Below are 27,917 nucleotides of genomic sequence, written 5' to 3'. Positions count from 1 at the left end.
CGTCACACCAGGACAGACAAATATTAAAAAAAACTGTTCATAATTTGAACGGATGTTACGGATAGCAGTTTGGCCGGATACCGAATAGTAAGGCAACCAGATATCCGAATATCCGGCGGAACGAAAGCGCTACCTTCGCTTTCGCTTTCGTTCGCCTACCATCAGGCGCCTACCATCAACCTGTACCTATATATACCTACCAACCTTCCTTTGCCAACGATAACTTAAAGAAAATAACTTTGAAGTAGATCTATAGTTATCTGCGTAACACTTGTTCAAATCATATAATATCATTTCTTTTTATTTATAACTACAAATTTTAATAATAAACAGATAATATATAGGTCCTATACTAGTAATAATAAAGATGAGAAATAAAACACGAATATTACCACTGAACAACTTTACGGTACCTACTTATGTATCGTGAAAGTAATGAGTCTAGAAAATTGTTTTCCTTAGCGTGATACAATAAGTTTTATAGAATCTTATTCAGATGTCTGCCGTAATACTGCGTAATAACTGTATGCCGTCCGGACAATCTGTAAAGAAAATATATTTATTACCTTAGGTACCATATACAGTGCACTAAGTATGACCTTTTTTAAAAAGGTAGTACCTACCAATGTTCCAACGTTTATATCTCTTACACAATTCACTAATTCTAATTTCCAAGATTTTCAATGGATAGTATTGTTAAATAACGTGCAATTTCTATTAGGTACTTGTTACAGAGAATGTTGATATATTTGGGAACTAAGAAAGAACCGAAGTCAATGAAATATGTCAATACATACCTAACAACTATTAGCGTAGGAGTAGAGAGTCAATTATAGATGTAATTAATACTCATCCATGAAAAAAAAAACATTTTTCGGCGTTATGTTATGTTGATGTTAAATGTTTTGGAACCGAAGCCGTACTTAGTCAAATGACCCCCTGGAGTGGGGAAAGAGATGGGATTGCAACTCTCGATTTTTTCCCCTTGTCCCCATGATTTTTGTACGGCGTTGCGGAATAATGGATTAAAAGCAGTATAGAAATAGTATGACACAGATGCCGTACATGGTCAAATGACCAAATTTACCCCCGGTAACTCTCGGAAATTAAATAAAAATTCCGACTTTGTGGACCACCATTTTTGTACGGCACTGAGCGGTTTCTTATTATTTTTAATGGATCTATCGATGGTTAAGAATGCCGTACAAAAATATATGACCAAAATTTACCGAGTCTACCTGTACTTTTGAATTCTCATCTGCACTCAGTTGGACAGCTTACAAGTGACGGCATAGTGATGAATCTTATTATTTTATGCTCTTCTATCGTTCTAGATATGTCCCCTGGTGGTTCATTTGACCAATTTTTTTTTCCTATGCCGGCTTGTAGTCTACTAGTATAAGTAGGTATTCAGTTTATTCCTTTTTATTCATATTACGTGAGAGTATGCATATTGCATATTATTATTATAATATACATAAGTACACAAGATAATGTTATTAAACAGTAAACTACTCCTAAGAAAAATGCGCTCTTTATGCAATAAGCCAACAAACTATAATATTTATTAGATACGTCTATCCTTTAAGGCACTTTCATACTGATACGCGAGCAATAAGTCTGTAGCAAAATTGAAAACGACTGATCATTAATGTCATCAATAATAATTAATGATCACCAGTTATCTACCTACCTACCTACATACCAATGGACATGTAGAAATTAAAGATTTTAACGCATTCAGGCTCTCTTTGTCTTTGACCACGCTCGCTGCAAAGTGTGCGAAACGTCGGGATAATTGAATATATCGCGTATAAAATCAGTTCAAATCTTTAATTTCTAAATGTTAGTTACTCGCGTATTTAAAATCGACCGAACAAAATCACACTACTCAACAATCCATAAGTAGACCCTTAATTTTCTCTCGTGGAGGATTAGCTTTCTTTGTGACCAATTCCTAAATATTGGTATTAGCTGTATCGTAACAGCAGCATTCTTACAGCACAATTTTTTAAAGCTTTCTTCAAATAATTTAATATTAAATTGAGAAAGAAATTGTAAACCTGTATAAAAGACTCCAAATTAAGAACGTTGAATGGTCCGGCGAACAGTTTGCAACATCGAGACATTCTTATACAAAGAATCCCAACTTCAGAGCGAATTTTTATTCCGAGACTCCACCATGCTGACGCGAAAGGGCCTTCACCTAGTGTAACAACACTCTGAAATATATAAAATTTAAACAGGAAAGGTATGTTTTAATTTTAAATCACAATTTTCACTAGTGCTTACGTTATTCTAAAATTTTATAAAATTAAGAGTGCACATTAGTTATCTTGCATGTATTTAAAGTTCCAACCGGCACCAGAATAACTAGGTTAATTTGTTACAAGCATGAACACTGAATGCCGAGTACTAAGTGTCCTACCTCATTTTGTACAGCGTCTCCGTAATGACAGTAGAGAAAAAGCTGAGTGAGAGTCGCACACATGTACTGTAACAGTGATATTAGTTGGGTGGCGCTTAAGTCCTTCTGCGAATTAACAAAACAATTTATTTAAAACACTTCCTTTTAACAGCTAGAGAAATTTGCTACGAATGAATGTTCCAAGTGGCTTAATCTCGTGCTGAATTTGAAGATTTGTATGCGTAAGGCGACTCGATCTCATTATAACTTTCAAGATATTACTGCAAATAAATCCATTGTTGGAGAGAGGCTTGAAACTTTCAGAGATGGCTTGATTAATTCTATAATCGATGACATAATATTTAATACCCTCTTTCAACATCCATGTGATTTAAATTGTTTTTTTTTGTTTGTTTGTTTGTTCTACACGTAGAACAGGGATTCATTATTATCACAATAATGTTGGACGCAGATATATTATAAATGAAATAAAAGATTTTGAATTTCGCTACGCTAAGATGAAACTAAGTAGATATACATAAATGAATACGCACTGATTGCAGCTGTATACAAACACAGCAGAGAGTCAGTGTAGCCACGAAGAAGTATATACCGACGATATTCCTTATGATTTCATCTAATTGTTTGACCATACTGTAATAATATGAAATAATATCTTTTTTTCATTATTGATGACTTATCTAAGTACTACTTAAATTATCTTACTTACTAACATTTTTATCTCAATAAAGTTACGATTCTACATAGGTAGGTAATAACAGATAATGGATAAATTTATAGAAAACCCAATTTCAAATCCACGACGGACTTCGTTATATAGCATAGGTATTTCTATTTCATTTTGTTCAAAATAATATTCTCCAACTATTATTATTAGGCAAATGACACTCACCGTAGCAAAGTAACATGAATGAAGTGGCATTTCTTAATCCTATAATGTGCTCGGGCGTCTCGTTCCTGGCATAAATTAAATTGCTTGCCACTTCCGCCGATTCTCTGGCTATAAGCGTGCAGTAATGAAAACTGGCCACATACAAATATCATAGTACCAGTAGCGAATGAATCGAAAACAATGTGTACGCTTACGCAATAAACAGAAGCAACAATTTCAGCAATAATAGTCGCTGCATAACCGAATGCACTGATATCTAATGGAGACCAAACCGGCAAAACGTGCAGCCAATCCACATCCTCGCCTTTTATTTTATATATCCCATATTCAATAAATGGGGACAAAATATACACGATACCCGTAAAGCTATACATCTGAGAAAGAAGCGACTTTGTAGACAAAAATTTCCGCGAATAAACCAAAATATGCCCAGAGAATTTATCATTATCCTCATCATCGGTGTCATAATCGACGCCGGTCGAGTCATCGTTGTTCAATTCGTCATTCTCCAATATAAAAGCTTGATTAAGTAAAAAGTTCCAGTCGTCTCTTCTAAATTGCATTGAATACAGCTTGATAAATCCCATACCGCAGAACGAAAGTACGCTAAAACACCCGAAGAGCTTTTCCGGGTCGTTTTTAGCTAAAAACAACGCAATCAACTGGGCGAAATTAGCGAGGAAGAAGCAGCTGATGCAAATTTTTGTTAACCAGTGTATTTCGTTACCGGTTGGACCTAACCACAGGCCTATTTTCTGGATCCACTTTATAATGGTTCTTTCCATGGTGGTCTTTTTATCTATTTTCAAATTGTTTCTCACACATTCTTCCGATATAGTATTTCGATTCTGATAAAAGAGAAAGAAGTTTTAAATATACGTTGGTGTACAAACTTCATAAAAATGTAAAGTTACCTATTTTATTGCTTTCTTAAAATTATTTATTTTTATCTGGTTAATGGACTGAAACTTAAATCGTCCATTCGCAAGTAGCCACAAAACTTAAATAGATAAGTCTAATTAAAATGAAATATATTAATTTGAAATCCTTATTAAAATTTTACTTAAAAGTAGCCATTCGTCTTGGCTCCATAGGGACACGGGAAAAATAGATGTATCCTATGTTACTCAGTAGTATCTATTTAAGGTTAAGTAGTATCAGTAGTATCTATATGAAGTAAGAGAAGAGTAGAGAGTAGTTTTTTCATTTAAAACGTAGCAAATAAACTATCAAATCTTTCCGCCTTATAACATAAATATTAATTACTAGCAGTCCGCCCCGGCTTCGCCCGTGGTACATATTTACGTTTTCTCTACATAAAAACCATCTTCGAACTTCAAGGAATATAATAAAAAAAAATTATCGAAATCGGTTCCGCCGTTCTCGAGTTATGCGCTTACCAACACATTTTGCGATTCATTTTTATATACATATAAGATTATGTCAAATGCAGAAAATGTATTAATTTATAGTGTTAATGGAGGCAGTTATTTTAGTGTGAACTTTATATAATAATTCTTTCGCTTGTTTGATTTACTCAAACAACGTTTCAATTAAGTCCGTTGAAAATCAGTCCTGCACTCGAAGCTTGCAGCTTTCATAATAACAGACGCTACAATTTCAATCTGAATAGCTTGAGAGTTTTTTGTTCGTATTTTTTATTTGATCTGTATTATTAAATGTAGAATTATTGTTTTAATCTTTTAATAAATTCTAAAAGTTTTAGGTAACTATGTATTTTATAGATGCCTTAAAATGTATCTCATTCTATTTATATAGGTAGCTATAATTTATTGAATTATAAATCTATCAAGCCAATGTATTGTAACTAATTATAATTTAATTCAAACTAAGAAGAAGAGCATCGATGAACAATATTCGTCGCAATTTTTAAGTAGAAATGAAATTTTCCACGTTGTTTAACCATATAAAAAATAATAGCTATACAAATATAAGTTAGGTATGATAATTATAATCAAATACATAATAAAAATTACCTTCAGAAAGGACTTCATCTTAGAGAACATTTTGTAGCAACACACTAGTAATATGGTAGCCTTCTAATGAAAAATATCCGTAACGGGCCAGCATAGCCTAATGGCATTGTTATGTCGCTGTTTAGTCTTGGAATTCGATATTACGCGATTTGTCTAATATGTACTTCCGATATATTAGTATTGGTGAAGATATATTAGATGTATTCATTGATGTATTGGTGAAGTTATTACGCAGTCATATGACCTCTACCTTGTTTATTATTTTTTGAAGGTGTTGATGAAAACTTTAAGTATTTCCATTACATAATAATTCTATAATAATATAAAGCACTATAAGTTGAGATTACGGGACTACAACTTTACTCTGTTTTGAAGTAAGCAATTACAACTAACTCAATACCAATAGGTATAATAATAAAATATTTTATAATTATAGAGTAATTCCGGATGATGGGGTAAATGTAATAACGTTAAATTAATACGTAACTAGTGATTGATTAAACAAATATGAATAATATTGTAATCAAACCAGTTTATTTTCATGCGATGCCTTCACGATACTTACAATAAAACGATGCTCTGAAGTGGTACATTCACAATTTTCCGAATTCATTGGATGCACTATATTCTTTTTTTTATTTAGGGGATAAAAATAAATAAATTATATTCTTAGTTTACCGTGAACGTACGTTATAGGCAAAACAAACTTTAATTGATAAACTAATTAAAATAACTTTTATAATTATCCTTATTATGAAAGCAATTTCATACTAATCTAGGATTTAAGTTATGAAAACTTTTTTTGTAATTTCAGTAACTTTATTTACTTATTAATGTTTTCTTGAAAATACAAAACACAAATAGTTTATTATGAAGTGCTATTCAAGAGCTTGGTTCAGCCTTTGTCTTGTAACAAAATTATAAACAACTTAGAAAATTGGAAAGTATTCAATTATTTTCGCACTCAACCTATCAATTATACTTTATATTGTTTTCTTTCCTTTAAATAATCACTTTAATGTTGTAATTTTGTGGTAATATACAAATAGGCTCAATTACAACACCTGCATTTCTTTCCACGGCCGTAGTCAAAAGTAAGTTGGCTAAGAAAGCTATTGTAAAATTATTATATTAATAAATTTATGAAAAATTCTAAAGCACACAGATTTTTTTAGTTGAATGTTAAAAGTCAGTCCCAATTTTAACTATTTTGTATAGTGAAAATGTAATAGAATTACAATTACATAAAAATTCATAAGCAAACATATTATCTAGTTACTGCCCTCGAAGTATTGGTTAATATCATAGAGGCCCTTCGATCGAATCGAACCGGGGCGGATACGGGACGATAATAAGTACCTATTAGATATACATATAATAGTGTAAACAAAGCTTAAATAGGTTTTCAATAGGTAGGTTATATAAATACTCTAACTTTAAAAAACCACAAAGTGACTTCAAAATTTTCAGAGCTTTATGTATAATTCTATAGTTCTTCTTGATGAATAATATAGATCTATTTAATCACTGTGCAATTAGAAAATTGAGCTATATTTTTAATTCTTATAGCCGTGAATCATGATGGCCATATCATGACTCAAAATGGCCGATACCAGGGTAAAATTATCTTGCCGTAAATTGTCGCTTTTCCCAGCCATTCGCTGATTTTACTGGAGATATCGTAGAATTAATAGTATTAGAGCAGTCATGCTCTACTTTTACCAAAATGTGTGTAATTTAATCTATTAACAATTAAGTTAGAAGCTAATAGTACATTTTTATATCCTCCACAGGGAAAGTCTCTCCTTTGCAATAGAGAGATCTATTTCCTTTATTTATTATTGCATAGTTATTACCTTTGGTCCTGGACATGTTTTTATAGAAATCTATCACCTTCGAAAGCTTTTAGAACATTTTAAAAAAACACACGGAATTAATATCTAATATATTATTATTTATTATTAAATAACATAATACTAACCATTGTTAGTACCACGTAAAGTTTACAAACAAAGAATTCGCATTGTTATACTAATAATTATTTATAGATAAATTAATTTATGCTTCAGAAATAGTTTACACAATTCAAATGCGGCTATTAAATATTTTTAAACATTCTTTAAAATAGTAAATTGTTTCCGTCCTTGTCCTTTTAATATGGTACCTAATAAAAATAATTATAATATCGTATATAGTCTCTTCTCCACATAATTACAATCATTAGGTGATTAATGCATTAAAACAACAAATAAATTTTCTGTAATAACAAATAGATTTCATGAATAAATAGATTCATACATAAAAATGATGATAAAGAACAGTTATCTACTGATTAATCGGATTAGTTATTTGTTTTTAAAAAGAAGATGGCAACAGACAAATTATTTAAAGAGTTTAAAAAGGTTTACAATATCGCTTTTAGAAAAGAAGCAGAGGTCACATTAATTAGATACCTAAGGTTGTAAAAAGGGCGGGGAATAATAGGATTTTTCCCTTCTTTGTACCATAAACTGATTAATTCGATCTTTACCTTATTGTGAAGCTACCAGTACATTATTCATATAAGCTTTCTTGTTCTTACTTCTTGTCGTTGATTTATGTAGAAATATAGGAAGGTTCTCCGAAAATGAATTCGTAGTATCTATATTCATTGGTAATATTCTAAGTTATTACTTCTAAGTGTCCCGACTCCCGCCATCGGTGTACCTTCTTAAGTTTTGCATACGCTACTCACTACTGTCAATCGTGTTCTTAAAACAATCCAAGATAAACGTTCGAAGTGGTTGTAGTTTACACATACACAATTTTGAAAATAAGAAATTGCGGGGAAATATACCCGCGTAGAGTGTAGACACTTATATTTCCGTAGCGTTGCGATGTGACAAGCAGGATATACGAAAAAGTAATCTGATTTCTGAACAAACAGATCTAAAGTATTTTTGTATTTGATTAAATAAAGGATCCTCATTTAATTAGGTATGACAAATACGTTATCATAATTAAATGAGGAATACTCATCCATAAGCGGTTTAAAAAATATTATCTGTCATTAATTTCCCAATTTGCAAATAATCAGTTGTTTTCATTAGAAAGCAAAATTATTATCAATTTGTAATATTAAGCCTTGAGATAAGCTTGGAATTCGGAAATAATCTGTATAGTTATCACCATTAGACTGATAGAGTTCGATTCGCAAACAAAACGTGCCTAATAATGTTTTCATGAAGATTTGCTTCGGTTTATCCTCGTCCTGAAATTAGATTGCATCGGGTCGAAAATAATATGGGTTAACATGTAATAGCTATTACATCGCTTTGACTTATCGAATATAATGTTCTTGAGAGAAAAGGTCCCCAAGCGACTTTGGTCACTAAACCACAAAGTCAGTCGGAATTTATCTGCATCTTTGATTTGCTATGCAGTGATTTATCTCTAAACTTGACTTCATTTTCATGTACGACTGAAATGCGAAATTTGTTTATACAAATATAATGTTAATGCACAAGTTTACATATTTTGTAGGTAAATAAATGTGTTTTCTAACATCATAATATACGTAAAAAAAATTAAAACATTGATGACATCGACATTCTTATTATGAAAACAGACAACATACTTATTTTTTAGATTACTCTATTCCTGTACACTTGATGAGGAAGTTCAATTTAGAACGTGTTAATTTAATAGATTTACGTTTCATTTAATAGACACAAAACAGATTTTTTATTCATCAATCAAGGATATTGTGAATTGCTCATAATTCCCCAATATGTAATCAGTGGCTTTACATTGTAGGTGTTGTTGACTATAATTATTTTATGTATTATTAAGCATTTTAATTTTATTTCGAACTGTGATTGCTTTATTTTTTGCGTGCATTATTTTGAAATAAGGTTTTTTTTTTACCTAGAATATTTGATACATTGTCATTATAATAGATAATAATTGAGTACCTAAGCGACTGTTGGTTCGAGTATTAAAGTTTAACAGCATGGCTGAGTCTGGCCCAGTTGACATATGAAGCTATTGCATAGCTTATAACGCGGGCCTTGAGCGCGGGGACCGAATCGAGAAATTCCGTAACGAAAAAACCTCACGCTCCCCACTCCGACGGGCTCGGAGGTATGGCTTGAAGGCATGCTATGCAAATATGCAATAGCTTTACCGCGGCAGTCCCCGAGTGCCACACGTCTTTTTTTTAATGTATTTCTTTAGGTTAATGTATGAAGTTATTAGTGACAATAAAGCTTATTTTCTTTCTTCTTTCTTTCTATAATATTTTTTTATAAGAAATCATCAAGCAATTTATTAACACTTTAAACTCAAACTCAATCATTCATTTAGACTTCTTCTAGAAGCGCTTTTGAATAGTCATAATAGTTCAGTTTACCGCCGATTCGGATAGCAGTGTCTATAGTTAAAATAGTTAGATAAATATAAATTCGAATATGTTGTTATGATAAAAGTTGTACGATCATTTGACTGAGCGGAGAGAATTATGGGCATGTGGTCCGAGACGCGGATATTGGCCATTGTGCAATTCGTGTTCACAATATCACACGATTGTAATTTAGCATGTGGAAAATTTAAATTTTTGGACGGTAGGCTTAATTCACTTAGGATTCAGTGCACAGTTAATTTATGTTTCTGTAAATGTTTTTTTTTTTTAATTATTTTTAACAGTGACTTTTGAGAGTGGAGCAATAAAAAATATGGAAAAATCGATTTTGGTTGTTGTCTTATATTAAGAAATCTAAAAAACTATTGATTATTTTTATTAATTAAATGCATATTGTCAAAAACCATGGGATTAATTTGATGAGCATCGGGATAAATAGACGTAAGTAATAAGTAAGTATCGTATTTTATATTGATTTACTCTATAAGTTGGTCTGTTAGGTCTAATGCTTGCTTACGGCCAAATTTTGACTGGCAACCTAGTCGATATATATTATATTCTCCTAATTATAAAATATATACTTACATAAAATTTTGGTTTCATCAAACAAACTATGAACGAAGTAACCCTGCGGTGGGATCTAGTACTATTAATTTTCATGTCCGTAGTCTCATCCTGAGTTACGAAATTTAATTCATTATTTATATGACGTAAATCTATTCAGGGAATTATATCATATAGATATAAATGATGATACGCATAACTTAATACGCATTAGATAACTAATAATCTCTCTATACATTTATTTATTTTTGATTTTGCCTTTTTTTTCAAAACTAGCTTGCTAAAAGCATGTGGCTTTACGTGTGCATATATGGTACTCGTATATGGAGTAATCACTTGTTATTTATTAAGCTTACTGAAATAAAAAGGGTGAATAATATACCTAATATGCGCATAAACTAATATCTCACAACAATTAACATCAGTATATGTACATAACCTTTGCATAATAATATATACTTATACGATTCGATACATTGTGTATTTTTTGTTGAATTAATTTATCAGTGTTTCTTTAATAATTATATTAAAAAAATATATTTTATTGAGATAATAATATGTTTAAATTACATTTTTAAGAGTAAGGTATATGTGCTTTTCCTTACCCATCCCATTGCTTTGGTATATTCCCCTCTACGAACCTCTTTTTTATCCCATAACTTTGAAAGACAGCAATAATCTTTAAAATGCCATATGCCTCTATAAAGTCTCTTGAACTTACGCTTACCATCGAGCATCGACACAACACAGCTTTTTTGTAAACATAAGTTTAATTAAATTTTATTTCTAGCTCCTAGTCCTAGGTATAAATATATGAGTGCATTAAATCCAGGATAATATTTTAATGAAAGAAATCAGGTATTTAGAACTGAGAGATGAAAGATTGAAAAAAACATATTTTTCAGCAGCTTATCTAAATATATACGTACATATATTTATATGTAATATCTTTTACTTATCATTAGTAAACAAAATAAAGCTGAAGAGAGACGCATGTAACTACTAATCGAAAATTAATAACGATCGCTCTTCATTGAATTGTCATCGTATGAAATTGAAAATGAGAAAGAATTTCTCCCCATTTATTCCCGCTACTCTGGATATTGAGGTCCTATAGGAGTTAAAACAGCACTTATTTATTTATTTATTTATTTATTTATTTATTTTATACTTTATTGCACACACATCAGAAAGTACAAATACAGAAAGAACATAAAATAGAGAAAGGCATGTACAAACGGCGGCCTTATCGCTAGGTAGCGATTCTCTTCTTTCCACTTACTTATTTTTTATAAAAATAAATCTTACTGATATTTTAACTAATCACGGTTTATCATTAAAAAAAAAAAATTATCACTAAACAAAATAAGAAAGATCGTAATTGCTAATGTTCTTAAATTTATTACACGCAACAATTAACTTGAAGAAATCCGATTAATTATAATCAGTGGCGCCGCTAGACGATGTGTCCAGCGCTGTGATCTTCAAACTATTGACCTTGCTTCTCAGACACTTAAAGATAGACCGATTTACATGCTGAAACTGATGGTTCAACCACCAATTCCAAAACAACGTGCTCACTCAATATAAGCGTACGTGCTAAAATATGACTAATCAGTATTGTTATAACGTTCACCGACCGAGGTGTACAGCGTTGACGTACCTATAGCGAAAATTGTTTTCGGTCATTCTAGTCAACTCGTAAGTTCCAATTAAAAATTCCCTTTTAAATTTTGTATGAAAATAGACCGTGCATCACAGTGAAGTGTGTGAGGAAATTTGATGCAATTTTGTTTTATATTACATTCTGGAAAGTTTTAGAAATGATACGAGGAGGATCACGTAGCTCTGTTATGGTCAATTTATGACGCGACTTAATATAACCTATTGACAATGTATGTACCTATATAATAGCTGTAAACAATTTCCCGATTGCAGTCTTACGCGACATCTAAACGACTTCAAGCCACCCAGTGCTAACTTAAAAAACCAACTTGGTGCTCAATAAGTTATCACTGTTTAAGGTAATTTTTTAACTTTTGATCATTTTTAGCGGTTTATGATCGACAAATCACATTATACTAAAAGTATAGATTACTAAAATGTTGTTTAAAAAATACAATATTTACTAAACATTACTAGAAAAATATGATCCTTTATTCATAAAAATCAACAATAATTAGTAATAGCAAGAAACATTGGCCATTCCAAAAAAACCATTAAAATAACACGATGAAGAATAAACAGACTCTATATTCATACTAGTTAAGATAAAGCTCATTACTAACTAATCTATATGGCATTTGATGAGAGTAAAAAATTGCGTCAATAAAATACGTGAGCCCGAAAATGATAATTGTTGATTATGTAAACGCAAAGTCCAATTTATTTTGCATAAAACGCAAGGTTTCAGTTTTATTTTAACGTATTTTAAGCATAAAATTATGGAAAAATGTTTTCGATAATTTTGGTAATAAAAACATTTTGCGTGTAAATAACAAAAGATGCCCGAGTTTTTCACTTGTTTCTAGATAGAGCTCTATTGTTTCATATTTCCCTTATCAAGGTACCTACTTATTTGTTTTTATCAAGGAAAATTTAGTACAAAATAATAGATTCATAGCAATTTTAAACTTTTATCTTATTTAAAAGTATGGACATTATATTCTCAATTGAATAAGTGCCAATGTTCACACATTATTAAAACAATAATTGTTATCATATCATGCATAAAATCATAAACAAATTACGATCATTGTATCTGAAGAACAATCGTCTGACTGTATGCTACGGTGAAACATAATTTAGAGACAATTACCAAGTTTATATACTAAACGATAATATTTAGTAAACAATTGCGGAGAGGTTGTGACCTGACTCATTTATCACTTGTATCGATCTTTGTTGATTGTGCACATCATCTGGGGATCACGCCACTCCCGCGCATGTGACGGTCATGCCAGTATCAAACAATATTGGCCTGTGACCGCAACTCTTTTCGCAAGGACCACGTATTCTAATTCTATTTATATACACGTGTTAAAAATCACAGTGCTTCGGTAAGTAAGGATTTTGTTTGTATCACAGAAACAATAGATCATGCATGCGTTATGACGTAATTCACTTTTTTAAATTAGGTCTACAATAATTGAATTCCCGTTTGCCTATTTACATATATAATTTGGTAAGGAAATTTGTTCTGTTATCACAAATTTATTGTTCGTATGAATTTCCAATTAATGTTAACGTTTATTAGTATTAGCATTTTATGAAATGTTTGTTTTAAATTTTCGCAATGTAATACATACCCCGGAAAACACTGTTCATAGTGGTGTATTGTGTTTATTGATGATGTTCGTCACTTACAAAAAAGTCTTATTCACAGGTATAATATATTTCGAAAATCACAACTATCAATTGTTCTCACGGACCGTGTCACTAATTCACAGATGCAAGTGTAGTACTAACTTCAATATTTTCATTAAATGTGGGAATTTGCAAACACATTTTTACTAGTCGAATTGTTTATATTCGGATAGAGATAAGGAAAATATTGGGCATTTCGATGTAATCCATAATTAATACTATCGGAGAAGGAAAGGAAAATGCGTCAGTATATACGTATAATATAACATATCCTTTTGTGGTATACGTACATTACAATTTAATAAAATAGCATTATAATTTGGAGCAATAATAATTTGGAGCTCTTGTACATAAGTATATTTTTTAAAGTGAGCAATATCCAATTATGATAAATTGGTTAATTTTGATATTAATAGTCCTATAAATTATCCGTATTGTTAGATTCAAATGAAATCTGAAACAGTGATACATAGAGACTGTTACTAACTTCCTAAATAATAAATTGTATATAAAGTCAGTCAACTGTAGAATTTAATTGAATATAAATTTTCTTTTTATCAACAAGAGAAAGTTGATTACAATAAATTTAATGTTAGGACATTTATTTCTATGACTTAATTAAATATTAAGTAAAGTTAGTGAAATTTACTTAAGTTTTGTGTTATGAATTTTTTATTTATGTTAATTAAGTAGGTAGGTATACCTACTTAATTTAAATTATTTTACATGCTTCGTACTTGTATGCAAGTTTGAAACGTGCCTTTGTTTAAAAAAAATGTCTTCGGGTAAAAGCGTACTACCCACATAAATAATAATTATTAGTAATCATACTTGTACAATCATCCATTAAAATATTAATTAACTTTTTGTTTCTACCAAGCACAAAACAAATTATAAATCCATATTTATAATTGAATATAATTAATGGCATGGATTTTAAATATGTCACTATGAAAGACTGCGGATTTTATTGCTATTGTTAACAATTCAATGCATTGTTTTTGTTGCTTAAAGAACCGCTTATCATAAATAAAATAACTCAGATAAATCTTTCATAATCATCATCAGAAACGCAAAAAGTTTTGTAATTTTTCTGTCGTCTGTTTTTTTTACTCTACAAGTTTTGTTTTCATCTCCTTTTGTCATCTCGTCATATATGTAGCACGGTGCAAATCTAAATCATCACATAATCAAAAACCTATATTTTACTTTTAAAATATATAGTGTGTACTGGTTGTATGGAAATACAGCTGATCGAATCTGTATTAAATTTGACACAGAAATATCTTATAGTCTGGATTAGCATATACATATACAGATTTTAACCACGTAGCTGTAGGTATCACGCGCGTGAAACTGAAACCTCGGGCTAGCTGTGAATATAAATATAATTTTGAAACGAAACAACCATATTATATATTGTCATCTAAACAACAAATTGCATGAAATAATCTATACTTAATGCATAATATTATAAACTTGAAGAGTTTGTTTGTTTGTTTAAACTCGATAATCTCAGGAACTCATGGTCCGATTTGAAAAATTATTTCCGTTTTAGATAGCCCATTTATCTAGGGAGGCTATAGGCTATATTTAATATTCTAGAAGCGTTCTCTACTATCTAGTAGAGTATCTATGTATCTATGTCTATTTAAATATAAATAATGCTTTTTATTATCTCAAATACGTCCTTAGCGTGTACCTAACAATCGTAATCACGGCAATGTACTAACTTCAATTTATAAGTAGCTAATATAATTGAATAATCGTAGTAATCTCTAAAATAATATTTTTAAATTACATCTCATCATTCATATCCATACTAATATTATAAATGCGAAAGTAACTCTGTCTGTCTGTCTGTTACTCAATCACGCCTTAACTACTGAACCAATTTGCATGAAATTTGGTATAGAGATAATTTGATACCCGAGAAAGGACATAGGCTACTTTTTATCCCGGGAAATAGGATAGGTTTTATCCCGGAAATCCCACGGGAACGGGAACTATGCGGGTTTTTCTTTGACTGCGCGGGCGAAGCTGCGGGTGGAAACTGGAAAGCTAGTATGTAATATGCAGTCTATTAAGTGTTAGTTTCTCTATATGAAGTTTTCGGTATCTTGTTTCATCCCCTTTTTTGTGACAACCCTTCTCTAAGGTCCCATGACCCATCGTAAGGTTTACATAAATTCCGTGGTATGGACGTGAATACATAGGTAATAGCCGAACTTTCGCGTTTTTAACAGACTAGCTGTGCCCCGCGGTTTCACCCGCGTAACTTCGCTCCTGTTGCAGGTCTTAGCGTGAAGATAATATATAGCCTATATCAATAAATGGGCTATCCAACATTGAAAGAATTTTTCAAATCGGACCAGTAGGTAGTTCTTGAGATTAGCGCGTTCAAACAAACAAACAAACTGTTCAGCTTTATAATATGTATTATGTAAGTAAAGATACCGTAGTATGCTTAGTGTGATGTTTTACTCATGATATTTTTAGTAAATTGAAATTAATTTTCAACATACTATCTCTCAAGAGTTTTTTTTTATTTTCAATATGAAAAGACTAACGAATCACTAAGCTTAAAATAAATTTCATGAAATATTAATACATAGGCTGTTGTTAAACAATGCGTTATGCGACGAACATTGATAAATTGTATTATCAGTGACTCCATTCATTTGATGTAAAATTAAAATCTTAATAAATAATATGATATTAGTAATCCTCGAAATTAAGATAAGACCGTTGTGTTGTAATTGATATTAATGACAGATTACTTAAGAATTTCATAAACTTAGCTTTATTCTAAACCTTACTTTTTTAAATATAATATTATGTGCTTTATGTGTATCTGTGAAAAATGCATATTGTAGGTAGGTACCTACTCTATAATAGTCTCTTCGTCTCTACGTTGTCGTAGAGCATTCTGCATCGTCTATGTATTCATGTCTGCATTGTCTATGTTGGCTGTAAAGTATTCGAAAGTTCCGAATAGGAAACTTAATGAATTTAAATCAATTTTACAAAGTCTTTATTTCTCAATCATTCTTTATGAAATCACACACAAGAAAAACTGTATTATTATAAAGTTTTAATTATTCTCCAATTAGAAATAGGTTACAAATATTTATAACATTTAGTCATAACAACTCGCTACTAACACAATCACACACACGGATCACACAGAATAAAAATACATATTATTATGTAAACAAAATTACACGTTTCTTTCATTCGGTTTTTAATTCATGCTTCTCTTTTCGATAACCTATGAACTATGGGCTGGTACATATAGATATTTAATTACATATTGCAATATTGTTTTTTTTTAAATTATACATAATTATGCAACCATTCACGAAAATAACTATGCATTGCTATGTTAGGTATTTATTACGAATGTGCCCTTGTTTTTCAATTAAATAAGCATTAATTTGATTTTACGAAGTTTAATTATAATGTAGGTACTTAATAAATTCTTCGCTTCGTCGAATTATTGATGAATATTAATTTATTATTGCATTTAATATAAATTGCGTATAGTATTGAACGAAATATTATTTCATCAAATCAATGTATGGATGTTTGAAAATTTGTTCTGTAATACATATTATTATCTCTATAATATGAAAAAAAAACGCAAAATATATGCGCATAACGCGAGAACGACTTTACCGATTTCGTTAAATCTGTTTTAATAATATTCCTTGGAGTACGAGGATGGTTCTTATGGAGAGCAAAAGTCACAACACAACACGTCCACTGGTAAAGCCAGGGCGGCCGCTAGTTTAAAATAAATAGTTCGGAAAATCCAAAAGTGCACGCCTCATAATTTTTTTTTAATAATTATTTATTAATTATTATTTTTGTTTATTTAATAACAATTAAACCACATCGAATCAGACCCTGAAAAATGAAAGGGTTCTATTCCTGAGCATACTCAAGCGTAAGAGAACAAAATAACCATGAAAATGACACCCATGACGAAAATATGTAAAATTTTCGTCGGCGCCATCTTGGATTTTAGTTTTGACCTCATATTGGTTAATAGCTACCCCAATAACCATGAAAATGACACCCATGACGAAAATGTGTAAAATTTTCGTCGGCGCCATCTTGAATTTTAATTTTGACCTCATATTGTTTAATAGCTACCCCAAAAACCATGAAAATGACACCCATGACGAAAAGATGTAAATTTTTTGTCGGCGCCATCTTGGATTTTAGTTTTGACCTCATATTCGTTAATAGCTACCCCAAAAACCATGAAAATGACACCCATCACGAAAAAAAAGTCAAATTTTCATCAGCGCCATCTTGGATTATAGTTTTGACCTCATATTCGTTAATAGCTACCCCAAAAACCATGAAAATGACACCCATGACGAAAAGATTTCAAATTTTCGTCGGCGCCATCTTGGATTTTAGTTTTGACCTCATATTGGTTAATAGCTACCCCAAAAACCACCCACATTTGCAAATGTGTTTGCTACTTAGGAAAAGTTCAGATTTAAAGATATAAGTAGGTAATGTGACGAATTTAATTTATTTCATTCCGACTGTTTCTCGGAATAACATACATTTACTAAGAATTGCATACAATGCCGGTTTTAATATATTGCCGGTAACATAATATTATGTATGATAATAATTCTTAAAAAAGTATTTTATACATTTCTTAAAAAGCTTCGATATTGTATACAATAATACAATTCATATTCAAATTGTTGTAAAATAGTCACACTTTTTTAAGTTGGTTGAATACACTAAAATACTTATAAGGATCGTACCTACTAATAAAAGTAACAAAATGAATTTTTAAAGTTCCCAGTAATCTTCTGGAATCAATTTCAATAAAAATATAAAAATTCACTTCAAAAAAAAAAAAAAAAAAAACATCCGAGTTTTTTTTTGTTTATTTAATAACAATTAAACCACATCGAATCAGACCCTGAAAAATGAAAGGGTTCTATTCCTGAGCATACTCAAGCGTAAGAGAAAAAAAAAGACTCGATTAGTAAAGTATTTCGGTCGCTATCGTGTTAACAAGAAAAAGGATCCGCACATACAGACACACGGACGTCCAAGACAGAACTTTTTTAAACTGTTTTTTAACTAGTTTAAATAACAAAAATGACATCAAAAATATCATGAACGTTAAAAATAGTGTTTTTTCTTAATATGTGTGTGTATGTATTATCTTACAAGTGCAATGTATGATACATAAAGACATTTTAAGTTTGAAAAATCAGATGTTTTGCGCGAAGCGACAGTAGTACCCACCTCAACGCTTCGCTTATGAGGCGTGCAATATCATTGATGGTAAGTTAGAAGGTAGAACATTTAAAAATAAAAAATATCAGCTTCTTAGTTATTATTATCGTCTTTCTTTCGGTTTAAAATAAATTAAAAAATACTGAAAATTAATGTGCATCTGCTACTTTCGTTCATTTTGTGAAGTTGAATCAACATTCAATCATTGGATTACTCATTCATTAGGCAATCTCAAATCGTGAGATCTTCGTCCTAATTAGAACTAAAATTGTAAACGATCCTATATTCACTCTGTATGAGTCATTTAAAAAAAATCTTTAAAATGCGTTTTGCATTTTTTTTATTAAGAGCAAACTGGCACACATCATCATCTATATATATATAAAACTCAAAGGTGACTGATATAGTGATCTATCAACGCACAGCCCAAACCACTGGACGTATCGGGCTGAAATTTGGCATGCAGGTAGATGTTAGGACGTAGGCATCCGCTAAGAAAAGATTTCCCGAAAGTCTTGCGGGAACGGGGAAAACGGGGATGCACGTACAAAGTCGTGGGCGGAAGCTAGTCTATAATATGTTTTTTAAATATAATAAATGATCAGTGTATTTCATAGTTATAATAAATGAAATGATTGTATTACCAGGCACTGCTTAATCACAAATTGTAGAAGCGTACGTTGTCTATAGAATTTAGAAATTGATTGTATAGGAATTGATTTATTTTAGTTGAACATTTATAAATATTATAATCATCATACATATTATCACCATCACCCAATTAATATTTAATGTACACTGAAGGCTCACTTTAGGCTTTATCTTTAGGCCTCAAATGATTTTAGGACCTCTTGAATTAAAAAGTAACGTATGGCTTCGCTTGAAATGACAATTAACTTCGTCCACGTAAATAAGAACAGTCGCAGTAAAACACAAACAAATGGTAAAATAAAGTTGTAGTGGGACTAATTGCGCTTTCGGGAGAAATTAAAGCAGAATTACTTCGTCGTAATTAATGACAACATTCACACAGTCATTTTCTATCTCGTTTATAATAAACTTAGGAGAGCTGCATTCTAATTTAATTAAATACTAAGTTATAAATTCCTGAAACTTCTTATTTGAAAGCCATTTATTGATTTTAAAATCGAAAATTCCGAGTAATATCATATTGTAGCAATGATAAAACCTGCACTTGTTGCGATGGATATTAGCAATTGAGTGAACATTTCAACGCCATGAAATTTCATCATGATATTAAAAAGATTTTAAAAAAAGTCCTGGAAAACTTATACAGAAAACGGAGGAACAAAAGCTGTTAAAATACAAAGCATTTTAAACAAAGAGTAACGATTATTTCGAAGTATGCACAAAATTGAAGATAGGAAATTCGTAGCAACATACAACGTTTTATTATTTTAAATAATGGTTTTCTTTACAGAAAAATGCCTCCCCACCAACAGGCGGCATCGTGGGCTTTATTCGAGTCGGACGCTACGAAAGACGCCACCATAGTGCCACCCTCCGCTGACAAGCGAGAATGGAAAATCGTATGGAGGAATGTGATCCTCTTCGCGTTTTTGCACGCGGGCGGCGTATATGGTGCCTATTTGTTCTTCACTAAGGCTATGTGGGCGACCAGACTGTTTGGTTAGTATTATAGTTTAGATAGAAAACGATTTATAGTACGATTTTTATGGACAGCTTTCCGCCTACGGCTACGACTAAATAAAAGAAAATACCCACGGGAAAGTGAAGTTGTACCCCGATTAAAAGCCTACATATCCAGTCACAAAAATCATTTCAAAAAATCGCAACATTGCGACAAAAAACAAACAAACACACTTTCGAATTTATAATATTAGTCATGAAAAAATCGTAGTTTCGTTGCGATTCTAGTTATTCCAAGTTGCTGTCAACTTTTCTTTTAATAATTGAAATACCGAAGTAATCCATCCATACTAATATTATAAATGCCTAAACTACTGAACCAATTTTCATGAAATTTGGTATGGAGATATTTTGATACCCGAGAAAGGACATAGACATACACTTTTTATCCCGGGAAAATGACACAATCCCGGAAATCCCACGGAAACGGGAACTATGCGGGTTTTTCTTTGACTGCGCGGGCGATGCCGCGGGTGGAAAGCTAGTTTCTTATATATAAACAATATTTATAATTTAGGTCATAATTTTATTCATAACTTTATCGTAACGAATGTTAAGCAAAAACAATAATAATTGCTAAACTAAATGCTTCCGTAGAAGCATAACGTTTCTCTGAAAATATTCATAATATTTACAGTCGATTTTACTAAACTTAATTTTATCAAAACATCTGCCTCTAAACAGAGGATAATGAAATTCTTCAGAACTACAATACAATAAATACTGTTTAATTTTCCTGGTAAATATTAGCGTGATTTTATGGTTTATAAAAGAAGAGCAATATCAACAAATCAAATCTACCTTTTAATTAAAAAAATGCCTTTACTGCAATGAAAAAATAAACGTAAGAGAAAATGGGAAATGTAGGTGAAAAATTCGTTGTGTAAAAGCGCAAAGTGCCTAACTATCTTTACACGTTTTTTCCATATTTCTGACAACAGCTTTTAGCAGTAAAGTACCTATTATTATGACGTCATTTTTCATGAAACTGACCCATGCCCTCTATTTTAATAAATTCTTATTGTTAATTGAATTTTTAAAAAAGTTGCATTAACTTTTCAATCCTTACTCTATTTTGTTTTGTGTAAATATAACCTCCTCGTCCCGGCTTCGCTCGGGTTGACTTATTTGTAAGTATTTCTAATGAAATAATCCTACTCCAAAAATTATCCAAACCCAAATCAAGAAAAATAATTAAAAATTAACACACAAAGAAATGTTTGTAATATAGGTACCTATAAAAATAATCCTACTAAATCCTACTAAATAGTGAATAATAATTGATGAGAAACAAAGTAATTTCAACACGTTTATCTTTAATCGTTGACACGTTTGAGAATCTATGAAAATATATGCTAATACTCGATTGTAGAATTAATTTAAAAGGCTTACTTGCATTCAAGCAATTACATATTAACTTTGTAAATGTCACAATCGCTTTTTAACACGCTTTTTATTAGCCTAACGTGCGTGTTTTCTAGTTTTTATTAAAACTGTATTTATTTGTAACCTAGTTATAGTTATTTGTACCTACAGGCTACATCTTAAATTTAATCATCCTTTTTACTATACTAAAGTATATAAAGGAGAAAGCATTTCACTTGAGTAAATCAAGAAATGGAGAATTATTTGTAAGAAATTTATCGAATACCTTTTTCAACTAGCTGAAAGATGTTTGCTGTTAAGTTGTGATTTAGTTTTATATTGTCTACCGAAATACTTCAATAATTCTATCTACTAAACTATGAAACCAGTAGGTCAAAAATATTAAATTCTACACCATTTCATGGCTTTTGTTTTTATTTTATATTTATTTTTAGAGATAATTACAGACTGCACGCCTTGTTGACGTGATGTCTTCAAAAATCAACAACAAATTTAATATCAAACTGAAGCCATCCATTTTACGTCTTATAACCTTCTTATAGAATGTGAATCAAAGTACGTTATAATTTTTTATTCCATAAGCTCGAGAGAATGAAGAAATTACATATGTATTTTCCTTTCTCTTTGAGAACGATATTCTTACATTTTACGAATTTGGGAATATTTATCATTATCATAACATCGTTTCTTTCTATATTTTAAAGACAGATCTTGAAGTGGTAATTCTCTACCCTACATCTGAATATAAATTCATGTACTTTCAAGATATTTCTTAAGATATTTGAAGATACATACATACATATTGTAGAATACTCTAAATCTTAAAATATTACGTCGAACTTTCAGCGACTTATCATGTAGGTAACATCAAACCATATCTGATCTAAGATAATATAGTCAGTATAATTCTCTATGATATAAAAATGCAAATGTACTATAAAAAGATATTTGATTTGATTAGCGTACCTAATTCACTTACGATTCTTATTTGATTCGATAAAAGCAAATATTCAACCGCTTTTATGTTTCATACAATATCTACCTATACGTACTTACCGATAAAAATGAAACCACGGAAGCGTAGCTAAGCATAAAAATAATGTGTTATTTTTGTTCCAGCGGTGTTCTTATACCTGTGTTCGGGTTTGGGCATTACAGCAGGCGCTCACAGGCTTTGGGCACACAAATCCTACAAGGCTCGGTTACCGCTGCGCATTTTGCTAACCATTTTCAACACTATTGCCTTCCAAGTAAGTAATTGAGAGAGAATCTGCGCTACGTAACGAGATTAGGCTAAGCTAAACTACATGGGGAAACGGGTTTTAAATTCAATCCGGAGTTTTTGATTGAACGAGGCGAACAGAAATTGTGAAAATATAATTGGTATCCTTTTTTACTAGTGTACAATCGCTACAATCGTCCCCTACTATTGTAAATGGTGTTGCATTAGAACCTAAAAACAGAAATAAATAATATAAAAGCTAAAGCACCTATTACATAAATTTTACCTACTGAATTATAGTCAATAAATATTAATTGAGTTTTGATAAGGAATAAGATAAGAAATTCATGTCCAGCATTCACGTGAGCATAGATAGCAAAAAGTACAGAAACCGATGTAAACAAGTTTTTATATAACACTGTATAATACATAAAACACTCGATAAATTTTATTCAAATAAGATACGAATCCACGACAAAAATAAGGTCAAACGAAACGGCGTGTAATTTGGAAGAGAGCAGCTTTAATACCATCTCGCCTTTATCTATAAAAAGTTTATTGCATCGGAAGAATATTTCCGACAACGATCACGTCACTAGGTGTACGTGATAAGTGTTTCTGATGACAAATATAATGACTTACATGAGAGGCACATGTCGAGCGTGTTATTGCAACCTATGACACCGTTATCAATGAACTTACGCGCCAATAAAATAGTTTATCGCTTGGAATCGACATACGTGTTGACTTATGTGTGACTTTCACCCGGTTAGGGTATTTTCCTTTATGAAATGGGATTGAAGCCATACATACTTCGTTTTCTATTCTATTTAGCTTTCTGATATATATAATTATACTTATATACATAAACGACCATATACGTATATAAATGTTTGATTGAAAGGCTACAATATTTTCCGGCTTTGATTTTTTAGTATTTGTTTAGTATGCTTCAAATCAATTATTGTTCTTTGTTGTTTCCAATCAAATAAAAATTAGATTTTTAGTAATTCCCTCGCTCGTTTTTAAAATTTAATGGAATACTACGGTTGAACGAAATAAAAACAAATATTGTGAAGCACAATAAACTTTTATTGTTGAATGGTTGTTTAAATTCAGAATCAACTTACAAAAGTGTCGTAATGAATATTTAATTTTAAACTTTGAATATTTTAACGTAGGACATTAATTTTAGAGGAATAAATTATGCGATTGACATATTTATCAAATATCTAATTAACTTACATCTTATAAATTGGTCCTAACTTAATTTTGTAATGAGAACTAATTTATTTTACGTAGCCCTAGATTTTAGGGTATAAATTTTGTTCAAGTCTAAATAATGGTTTTAAACAGTACTCACTTATTAATCAACAAATTGTTTAGATAGTGTGAAATTTCCTAATCTTAAATCAATAAGTAAAATTTGTTAAAATTCTCCAATAAAACAAATCCAACCATGTATTCGCCTTTAGATTCGAAATAGAGTTCTCGTAACCTGTACAGGAATCTATTGTAATTCTGATAGTTAATAATCTTTCTGCATCTTATTAATGCATATCTATAAATAATTATGCAATTATTATAATTAAAAAAAGAAACTAAAGTTATGTTTCTATTGGATGAAATTACAAATAAAACATCTATAAATTTCAACAATTATACATTTGTAATAACAATTGAATGTCCATAATATAGATAATTTAAAATTAATCATACCAGCAGTTCTTAAATTTATACGGATAAATATAATAACATTTACATAAAATGATACCTATTGTATCTAATGTTAGTATATTAATAATTTAAAATGCGCAATACATAGTACATTTGTGAAAAAAGCGTGGGGTCAGCTCATGAAAAGCGCCCCACGCTGTTTTCAAAAATATACTATGTATTGATTATTGATTGATTCCTAAATTGAGAATTATTTTCTACTTTTTAGTTATAAGTATCTATCTTGAAAGCGAGTTTTTAGTTTTTAAAACTATACCTATTTATTTTTAATCAGGACTCCGCCTTGGATTGGGCAAGGGACCATCGAATGCACCACAAGTACTCGGAGACGGACGCAGACCCTCACAATGCAACACGCGGCTTCTTCTTCTCTCACATCGGATGGCTGCTAGTTCGAAAACACCCTGAGATCAAGGCTAAGGGACCAACCATAGATATGAGCGACCTGAAGGCGGATCCAATACTTCGGTTCCAAAAACGGTGAGACATTTTACTGGCCGTAAAGCCGTAATAAGAATGCTATTAATAATTGATGACTTGGCTGTTACTGAGAGTGATTGCGCTGCGGCTATAGAATAGTAAATCATAGCTATTATCCTTTATAATAACACTTAACGTACGTTTCATATCTATACTTCAATTATTTTTGAAGTGAAAACTTCTTTAGCGACGTTGGGTATAAAATCTTAAACTCGCGTGGACACGTGGCCTGTTCGAAAAAGCGTAAGACGGATGGTTTTTTTTTTGCCCTTATATTCCATGCGTAAGACGGATACCGTTCCAAAATATCAAACATGCTGAACGTTAATAATCAAGTTTTCACTTCTGCCGGCACTCCCGGAGTGCAACCTTTTTTTTTATTGGTTGACGCTTCTAACACCAAAATCAATAATTAGATGTCTCGTTGTAATGTGATATTTATTTCAGGCTCTAAAAGAGCTTTTATATATTTACACTTCTATAAGAGTCTCTATCTTATATTACTACTTCTACTCCTACTTATATTACTTGTTTCTACCTTTACTCCTTTATAAAATGTGTTTGATGCTATACATCATTAACTTACCTAATTTACTTTCAATCTGAAACTTAAATATTGTAGATAAAAATAATGCGGGCACATTCTATCTATAAACAGAAAATAATACATTAGTAGGTAGTAATAGGAGGCAGTAACATGAACATGTTACGATAAAAAAAGCAAGTGAGAGTTAGTGAAAAACTAACTAACTAGTTACAATGTTTTGTGATAGCGCCAATTTTCTTGTTATTAAAATGTACAAATTGCTATTTGGGCCTATTTGTGTCAAAGGATCGCGTCTTCTTTAGAGCGATGTCCTCAATAAAATTAATTAATTAAAATTATGTACAGTATTTTCGCAATGTAGAAGTTAATTAAAATATTTTTATTTTTTTACAAAAATGCCTGAAGGTTTTTGTCCTGCCATCTTATAAATTGATCATAATAAGCCATTTATATTTTGATAACCTGATTCCCGTAGATCTCAGCATATAAAAAATAAAATAAGGAAATTTAACCATACGTTTAAAAGCTATTTGTGAATTCTATTATTTTACCCGTCATTTTGCACACTTTACAGCGACCTATCGACCTGTCTGCCCCTGAAGCCGTGAACACGTTCGCTGTGAAATATGTATTCTCTTCGCTAGAAACGTTGGCTTAAATAATATAAAATATGTTATATATTTTTTAAATTTATTCAAAGTTTTTAATTAAGTACCTAAGTTCTGCTAACAATCAAATCAGTCTTGTGACAATCAGTTAAAAATAACTTAGGTGCCAATAATTTATGCAGTGCTTAATTGCTTTTCATACAATATTATTCCACGAACAGATTTATTACCATGTCTAGGTTACAATATTATTTAAATACTAGCTTTCCACCCGCAGCTTCGCCTGCGCAGTCAGAGAAAAACCCGCATAGTTCCCGTTCCCGTGGGATTTCCGGGATAAAATCTATCCTATTTCCCGGGATAAAAAGTAGCCTATGTCCTTTGTCGGATATCAAAATATCTCTATAATACCAAATTTCATGCAAATTGATTCAGTAGTTAAAGCGTGACTGAGTAACAGACAGACAGACAGAGTTACTTTCGCATTTATAATATTTTAAGTATGGATTAATTAGTGACAAAGAAGACTTTTGAATAATAACAAAAATTAAGAGCTATCTCAAACGTGTTGAAAATTACCTAATGACCGTTGAATTGAAAATTTTATTTGTTATTGTTTCAGGTACTACCTGATCCTGATGCCACTGGCTTGCTTCATCCTGCCATCATACATTCCAACGCTATGGGGTGAAACCATGTGGAATGGGTACTTCGTGTGCGCTATTTTCAGATATGTGTACGTTTTGAACGTGACTTGGCTTGTCAATTCCGCCGCACACAAATGGGGTAGTAAGCCCTACGACAAAAACATCAACCCAGTTGAAACCAAACCAGTGTCCCTAGTCGTATTGGGAGAAGGCTTCCACAACTACCACCACGTCTTCCCGTGGGACTACAAAACGGCCGAACTCGGCAATTACTCTCTAAACTTAACGAAGCTCTTCATCGACACAATGGCCAAGATCGGTTGGGCGTATGACCTCAAAACCGTATCTCCTGAAGTCATCGAAAAGCGCGTCAAAAGGACGGGAGACGGTTCACACGAAGAGTGGGGCTACGAAGAAATACACGATTCACCGAATGAAAAAGTGTGTCAAGACTAGTATAAGTTATGTTCTATTAAACTAGATATATATACCAAATAGTACATACAGGAAGAAGTATTCTCTAAGTCGGTTGGAATATGGTGTGCAATGGCGGTGCTCAAGAAATTGTTGAGAGATTTGTTATGTAAAGATTATTTATTTTAGTGTGTATATGTATTAGTAAGCTCACATCTTGTACATGTTATAAAAGAAAAAGACTTATATTTAGTTTTTAGAAATAAATATTTAACATAATAA

General features: G+C 31.2%; 2 protein-coding genes across 2 annotated transcripts; one reads left to right on the top strand and one right to left on the bottom strand.

Annotated features, from left to right (window-relative positions):
* Positions 1-435: 435 nt before the first annotated feature.
* LOC149908879 (odorant receptor 82a-like) lies at positions 436-4,105 on the bottom strand. The gene is made up of 5 exons (XM_090101582.1): positions 3,321-4,105; positions 2,962-3,061; positions 2,429-2,533; positions 2,064-2,222; positions 436-542 (listed from the first exon to the last, which is right to left on the bottom strand). The coding sequence occupies exons 1-5, from the start codon at positions 4,103-4,105 to the stop codon at positions 489-491; spliced, it is 1,203 nt and encodes a 400-aa protein (XP_089957708.1). The 3' UTR covers positions 436-488.
* An 8,089-nt stretch (positions 4,106-12,194) lies between these two features.
* LOC149908878 (acyl-CoA Delta-9 desaturase-like) lies at positions 12,195-27,917 on the top strand. The gene is made up of 5 exons (XM_090120460.1): positions 12,195-12,304; positions 20,365-20,573; positions 23,100-23,230; positions 25,214-25,419; positions 27,197-27,917. Exons 2-5 carry the CDS (start codon positions 20,369-20,371, stop codon positions 27,675-27,677), a joined length of 1,023 nt encoding a protein of 340 aa, XP_089976586.1. The 5' UTR covers positions 12,195-12,304; positions 20,365-20,368; the 3' UTR covers positions 27,678-27,917.

The sequence above is a fragment of the Colias eurytheme genome, chromosome 4, assembly GCF_061535395.1.
Source record: "Colias eurytheme isolate Ceu_HAF_F1 chromosome 4, ilColEury1 Martin Lab GWU primary, whole genome shotgun sequence".
NCBI lineage: Eukaryota > Metazoa > Arthropoda > Insecta > Lepidoptera > Pieridae > Colias > Colias eurytheme.
The sequence above is the reverse complement of the archived record's forward strand: the minus strand, read 5'-3'. Positions and strand labels throughout refer to the sequence as shown.

What these genes read in the sequence shown, in the direction of transcription:
- LOC149908879 (XM_090101582.1), bottom strand. Translation starts at nt 4,105, where the DNA reads ATGGAAAGAACCATTATAAAGTGGATCCAGAAAATAGGCCTGTGGTTA. An exon ending in GAGACGCTGTACAAAATGAG is followed by an intron (nt 2,223 to 2,428) that starts GTAGGACACTTA and finishes TATATATTTCAG; the next exon opens with AGTGTTGTTACACTAGGTGA. An exon ending in ATTTGGAGTCTTTTATACAG is followed by an intron (nt 543 to 2,063) that starts GTTTACAATTTC and finishes TTTTCTTTACAG; the next exon opens with ATTGTCCGGACGGCATACAG.
- LOC149908878 (XM_090120460.1), top strand. Translation starts at nt 20,369, where the DNA reads ATGCCTCCCCACCAACAGGCGGCATCGTGGGCTTTATTCGAGTCGGAC. An exon ending in GTGGGCGACCAGACTGTTTG is followed by an intron (nt 20,574 to 23,099) that starts GTTAGTATTATA and finishes TTTTTGTTCCAG; the next exon opens with CGGTGTTCTTATACCTGTGT. An exon ending in TCAACACTATTGCCTTCCAA is followed by an intron (nt 23,231 to 25,213) that starts GTAAGTAATTGA and finishes ATTTTTAATCAG; the next exon opens with GACTCCGCCTTGGATTGGGC.